Below are 7,141 nucleotides of genomic sequence, written 5' to 3' on the forward strand. Positions count from 1 at the left end.
TATATGCACCGTGGGGTTGTCATGAAAAGTAATTTTGTTGTGTTACACAATGACAATAAAGTGAATTGAATTGAATAAAATTCACTGGTAGACATTAGTGACATTTTAACATACTGTTACAACATATGTATAAAAGAGTCAGTTAACCATTCTTATTTCTGTATTACATAGAAATACTTCAAGTCAAACAATAGTGTTACATTACAGCAGGCACTATAGATGTAATGATATGTATAATCACTCACTGTGCCTGCTCTGTGCCCCCTGCAGACCTCAGAATTAACATGCAAATAAAAAAAACCTTTAATGGGTTGAAATCATAGGCAAGTGTCACCAACAAAACAATTCCTGGACGTGACATTGAAATGTCTATGGGCAGATCACAAAGCTAAGCTTCAATGGCTAAGAAATCTTTATATAGGTCTATAGCTACTGCTGTTTGATGTGATTGTTTAGAAATAAAAGTTAGGAGGTGTGTTTTGATAAAAGTAACTACAGGTAATTTAGATCACAACTAATCTAATGTTATTTGTTGCAGGTCTTTGGAGCAGATGATGTAGTCTGTACACGAATATATGTGAGGACATGAAGCGACGAGGGCTCTCGTCCAGCAAGCATCCGTTATCAAGAGATCCTGACACACCAGCCCATCTGTTGTATAGTGTTGTCATTCACTAGTAGCATCAGACTGCGCTCTTACAAAATGTAGTGTTTTCAGTAGTGCCCTAACATATGGGGCATGAATATCCAATGACCTGAAAAAATAATCTCAGTGTAGGTTGGTGCTCTTATATACATACTGCTACGCACTTCTACTCTTATGCTAGGAATACACATTAGATGGCTCAATTGATAACTTCCGACATGTCCGATCACCTGCCGGATCGATTCCACGCTCTATACCGCGGGCAGGACAATGGAAAAAGATAAGGAAAACGAGCAGAAGATAAGAGAATCGTCCGCAGGGACAAGCAGGAATTCGATCCGGTGCCATAATCGAGCGGTAAAACGTACAGTGTATTCCCGGCATTAGATATTTCACTATAATCACCAAGTTATATTGCTGAACAAAAATAAACAGGCTTCAGACCCTTATGGAGTTTCTTTAATAGATTTACTTAGATTAGAAACCCTAGGACTGCTAGGCATATGCATCTATAAATCTAATGAGTTGCTCTATATACCCCATGTACCCTGGACAGATTGGCAAATGCCATAATACTTAAAATATTTAGCACCTTTATGACTTAGTACCTAACTTGAATTTGTTGTGCCAATTATAAAAGCAAGCTTTTCTGCTTTGTACATAGTGACTTACGCCTTAAGAATACATCTTGGGATGACCCAAAGTCTCAGTTGTAAACTAGCTTTTGGGAAAATTGACAACCCTGACCTTTATGTTGCTTTCTGATTCTACAGGGTGACGGGTCATGGTATAGAGGGAATTTAATCTTTATAGCAATTTTCCCCCTCTTTAGGGTTTACTATGTTCGCATCAGTTTTTTTAACTTAGATTTATATATTTTCATGTTTGTAAGCATGTTTGCATATGTGTATCAGCGCCAAGGAAACAAAGTGGCCGCTGCTGAGAGAAGAACGATGTCCAGAGTTCACAAACAGATAAATTATATATGCTCAGCGCAGAGTCCAAAAACAAAAGACGAGTCTTCAACAAAGGATAAAAGCAGGCAAATCTCCACCACAATAAATATTGGGTTCACGGCACAGCTCTGCAATCATGGATACCCAAAAAAGGAAAGAGGCTTACCAGCTGGTAACAACCCACATTATAAGGTTGTATCAACGCTTTGGTAGGACATCAGGAAGCAACAGTCTGTCCAGGATCCACCAATTCAGCAATGATTCCTCTCACGAATGGATATCAGTAAACATCATAAAAAACAAACAAATGGCAACTCTAAGTGTAAACCGTTTAATATAGAGTTTTCATAGTAAAAACAGCTTAAAAATAGCATAAAAACAAAACTTACATACGGGGCCCATGAAGGTGCCGCCTGTCTCCTTCCCGACCAGTTTCACAAACTAGCGTCATCAGGGGATCCCCGTTGCCGTTTGTTTGTTTTTTATGATGTTTACTGATATCCATTCGTGAGAGGAATCATTGCTGAATTGGTGGATCCTGGACAGACTGTTGCTTCCTGATGTCCTACCAAAGCGTTGATACAACCTTATAATGTGGGTTGTCACCAGCTGGTAAGCCGCTTTCCTTTTTTGGGTATCCATGATTGCAGAGCTGTGCCATGAACCCAATATTTATTGTGGTGGAGATTTGCCTGCTTTTATCCTTTGTTGAAGACTTGTCTTTTGTTTTTGGACTCTGCGCTGAGCATATATAATTTATATGTTTGTAAGCATGCTTTTCTCATTCTGACAATATTCAGCCTTTGGTCACTAAAGTAAGTAACTGTATCAGAATAAAAGATACAGGAATGAAACCATTATATGAGTATTTACATACAAGCTCTGCGAAATCTATTTAGACCTATTTGCTTTGTTTGATTCTACAGTTGCCCAAGCTAATTTATGTTTAGTTAATGATACATAATGCAATATTGTCCAATAAGCCTGTTTTTACCCAGATTATAGATGAAAGGAAGCTTCTTGAGATATTCACATGAGATGTTTTTTCTTAGTCATTTAGACATTGTTGAATTTACCAATTTTTCAAACAAAACGACTGCACATAAGGTCAGAGCTAGATTTCTGCATAGGACACAAAAACCCTGGCGTAGAGTGGTGGTGTGACAGGGGAGCAGCCTGATACTGCACATTGTCTGTTTCTGTTAATTAGTAGCTCATGTCTATCCTGCTGACTTGGTTGTCAGTGGAATAAAGCTGCATTGTTGCATTATCTCCATACTAAAAGTACGTACACACGCCTGATCTTACCGGTCGTTTGAATGACAGTTGGACCTGTGTATATTCGATCGTAAAGCTGGCCACTAATGGTCCAATTTCTAGCGAAAAATCGTTTGAGCGATCAGAAATTGGTTGTAAATAATCTCCATTGGTGGACACAATTGATTATGAACGAGTGAAAAAAATGTCGTCAAACGAAAATTTTGATTTTCTTGGTGGTCGTGATAGATAGGAAGCAATGATTGGTTAGTTGATGGTGTAGTGAACGATTTTTCGTCCGATCAGAATTTCTGATCGCTCAAACGATTTTTAGCTAAAAATTGGACCGTTAGTAGCCAGCTTTAGACTGATAGCAGCAGTTTTGACTGATCCGCTTGGTGGATCCGTTGGACTAACTGTCGTTCAAATGAATGTTAGGTCCATGCGTGTGTACAAACGACTAGGAGTCATTTGTACAAGTAATGGCAATTCAAACATAAAGTCTTTTGATCAGTCATTTGATCTGGTCCATTGTTCTATCCAGTCCATTGACCAGTCAAATGACATGTAAATTAGCTGATATTAGCATATCAGCCGTTTTGTCGGTCTGTGTGTACAAAATGTTTGAACGACTTGTTGTTCGAATGACAAGTCGTTCAAACGTCCAGTTTGAATGACAATCAGGCATAAAATCAGACATGTATACACACCCTTAGAGCCAAAGACTAGCACTGTGGGGTGAGGGGTGCAAGTCAGATTTACACTGATTGGGTTGAGTTGAAACAAAATACTTGTCAACATGTGTTGATGCTATCTATCTATCTATCTATCTATCTATCTATCTATCTATCTATCTATCTGTCGGTCTGTGTGTCTATCTATCTGTCACTACCATAATCCCAGTGTCTGGATTTAAGCTGTACAACGTAGCCCTTAAAACTCACACTTAAAGGAGTTGTCAGGGAATTTTTAATAAAATAAACGCTACTTACAAGCTCCCAAGACCTCCCTCGCCGCAGCTCTGCCCACAGCCGTTTGCCGGAGCTCCGACGCAGTCGACGGCGATGACGTCAGAGCGACCTGGAAGTCGCTCTGTACTGCGCCTGCGCGATCGGTGCTGTCAATCACCGCCACGTGGGCCGGAGCGGACTGCGCAGGCGCAGAACTACTGCGCCTGCGCAGTCCGCTCCGGCCCACGTGGCGGTGATTGACAGCGCCGATCACGCAGGCGCAGTACAGAGCGACCTCCAGGTCGCTCTGACGTCATCGCCGGGTACCGGGTCGGAGCTCCGGCAAACGGCTGCGGGCAGAGCTGCGGCAAACGGCTGCGGGCAGAGCTGCAGAGCTGCGGTAAGTAGCGTTTATTTTATTAAAAATTCCCTGACAACTCCTTCAAGGGGCCCATACACTTACTCAATTTCCCGCCGGTAGACAGCAGATTCGATCACCGTGATCGAATCTGCTGTGGAATCGATACCCAAATGCTGAGCGGTCGACCGATTTCCATCCGAAATTGATCGATCCCGTCGATCCGTCCGTGCGGAAAATTTTGATAGATCGCCGGCGGGTCGGGAGAGAGTTGATAGCGGCGTTCAAATGTCAGACGACCGACGCTAGTGGCAATACATTACCTGTTCCGCCGGCGCGGTCCCTTCTCTGCACTGGGCTCTGGCTGGCTTCACTTACTTCTTGTTGGGGGAAGTTTAAACAGTAGAGCGCCCCCTACTGTTTAAACTTCCCCCGACAGGAAGTAAAGTGAAGCTGAAGCCTAGAGCGGAGAAGAGACAGCGGAGACCGGGGGACTCGCGCCGACCGGATCAGGTAATGTACGCTGGGGGCGGCGGCAGCTCCACAGATTGTAAATCGATTTCATAGTGAAATCAATTCAAAATCTGTTTGCAGTGTAGGCAGCCAATAGATCCCTCTTTGATCAGATTCAATCACAGAGGGGATCTATCTGCTGGTCGATCTGGTGGCAATCGACCAGTGTATGGCTGCCTTTAAAGAGAACACGAGGTGGGATTTAATTAGGTTACTGGGGCACAGAGGCTGGTTGTGCACACTAAGACCAGCCTCCGTTGCCCCATGGTGTGCCTCCATGTCCCCCCTGCGCGCCGCTACACCCCCGCAGTGCTGGCGACACACAGCGTGTCGCCAGCACAATGTTTACCTAAGCGCTGTCTGTCACCGCCGCTCCCCCGCCTCCTCCGCACCGGCGCTACCCGCCCGTGTCCCTTCCCTCCCGCTGACAGGAGGGAAGTGACGCGGGCGGGTAGCGCCGATGCGGAGGAGGCGGGGGAGCGGCGCTGACTGACAGCGCATAGGTAAACATTGTGCTGGCGATGCGCTGCGTGTCGCCAGCACTGCGGGGGGTATAGCGGCGCGCAGGGGGGACATGGAGGCACACCATGGGGCAACGGAGGCTGGTCTTAGTGTGCACAACCAGCCTCTGTGCCCCAGTAACATAATTAAATCCCACCTCGGGTTCTCTTTAAGGGCACAACAGATCTTCTATTTGGAAGATCTAGGAAGATCTAGTAGCAAGTCATGTGCCAGAAAGTGTACTGAGCATATCATGTTCTGACAGTATGAAGTAGCCAGGAGCTTTAATCACACCATCACAGACATGTTGACAAGATATCAGATTATTTAAAGCAAACCTGAGGTGAAAAAAAAACTGATGAGATAAACAATTGTGTCCATCCTCCTACTCCTAAACTTGTGTCCCAGAGCTAAGGTATATGAACTATTGACCTTTTTATCTATCCCCTGGCCTGCACTCAGAAACTGTTCTCTTCCAGGCATGAGTTTTATGGCTGTCATTCCTTATCAGCGATGGTTATGCTATAGTCTAACCAGATCCTGACTGGAGAGAAACTGTCACTTGCATACCTTAATATTTAACTCTTTCAGGCAGAAAAATAACAAAGCCTAGTTATTTCTATGCTTGGCACTATACATACCAGGGGCGTAACAATAGGGAGGGATGCAGCCGAAGGGCAAGGGATGCAGCCGCATGAGGGCTCAGAAGCCACAGGGGGCCCAGTCCTGAGAGACAGACAAATAAGTGCGAGGAGAGAAAAAATGTTCTCCTTTTTGCACAGCTGTTCTAATGACTGCATCTGCTCAGCCACTGATAAGGAGGAATCATACAATGTTTTACAGAGACAGATTTGTAGACAGTCCCTATTCAGTGTTCAGCAGGGTCTTGTGTACAGCCTGTTCTACCCCTCCCCAACTGCTGTGTCCTGTAGTGATATTTGAGGAGACTGGGCACGGTGAGAAGACGGGAGGGGGCCACATCCAAAGTTTTGCAGGGGGGCCCGGTGATTTCTAGTTATGCCCTTACAGCTGTCTATCTTGGGTGTATTTTAAGGTCTATGTGCCTCTTGCATTTTTCACTTAAGAAAAAATAATGCATTAAAGTAAATAACGATCATTCCTGTGTGAAAGAAATGAGAGTCAAACATTCTGTCATATTTTTCTCTAAGGTTCTCCGACCTTAAGAAACAACACATATGGACTTATATAATGTGCAGTATGTAAATAAAAAAAAGTCTTTCAAGAACCGAGTTTATTTGAACTCTCCTAAAAAAGGAACTGCAAAATAGAGACTGATTTTTTTTTATTCCATCCTTGATCAGGCCAAATCTTGCAAGGGAAACTTACATTCTAAAACTGTAGAAATTACATTTTCTTAGTTTCAGCCTATTGTTTTACTCAAAATTAAACACAGCATGAGGTTGAGGTACTGATAGCTGTAGTTGCAACCATATTAAGTACTTCAGCAACATACTGAAGGGAAATGAAAACCTACTACAACGTAGTACTATTTGTATGAAATATGTGATCAGCTTGTGTTACATCTAGCTGTAGACAAGCATACAGTAAGTATAGGACTGCCTTTTTGACAAAATTGTTAAAGTGAAAAACATGTTTGTTAAGACATGTCTAAAATCTTTTTATGAAATTTTGGACTCAGGGCTGCATTAAGGCCTCGTTCACATCTGCTGCGCTGAAAAACGTGTTAAAGCGCATGGTAAAAAACGCATGCGCTTGTGCGCGCTTTAGTCCGCGTTTCTGTGCGTTGCGCTGCGCTTCTTTAAAGCACGTTTTGCTTACTGTAGCAGCAGCAGTTGTCAATAAAACTTTGTTTTTGTATGTAAATGTATTTTTTTCTCCAATTAGGGGTAAAAAACGCATGCGCTTCTATGCGCTTGTACGCGCTTCTATGCGCTAAAAAAGCGGACCCATTCACTTGCATTGCTGTGCGCTTTCCAGC

General features: G+C 43.4%; 1 protein-coding gene across 3 annotated transcripts in view; it reads left to right on the forward strand.

Annotated features, from left to right (window-relative positions):
• Nucleotides 1-1,757, forward strand: part of CRABP1 (cellular retinoic acid binding protein 1) — a 120,819-nt gene extending 119,062 nt beyond the window's left edge. For all 3 annotated transcript variants that reach the window (XM_068272596.1, XM_068272595.1, XM_068272597.1), the window contains one exon: nucleotides 539-1,757. In XM_068272596.1, the coding sequence (XP_068128697.1) occupies nucleotides 539-589 (51 nt within the window). In that variant the 3' untranslated portion in view covers nucleotides 590-1,757. The remainder of the gene's footprint in view (nucleotides 1-538) is intronic.
• Nucleotides 1,758-7,141: the final 5,384 nt, after the last annotated feature.

The sequence above is a fragment of the Hyperolius riggenbachi genome, chromosome 3, assembly GCF_040937935.1.
Source record: "Hyperolius riggenbachi isolate aHypRig1 chromosome 3, aHypRig1.pri, whole genome shotgun sequence".
In the NCBI taxonomy this organism is placed as follows: Eukaryota; Metazoa; Chordata; class Amphibia; order Anura; family Hyperoliidae; genus Hyperolius; species Hyperolius riggenbachi.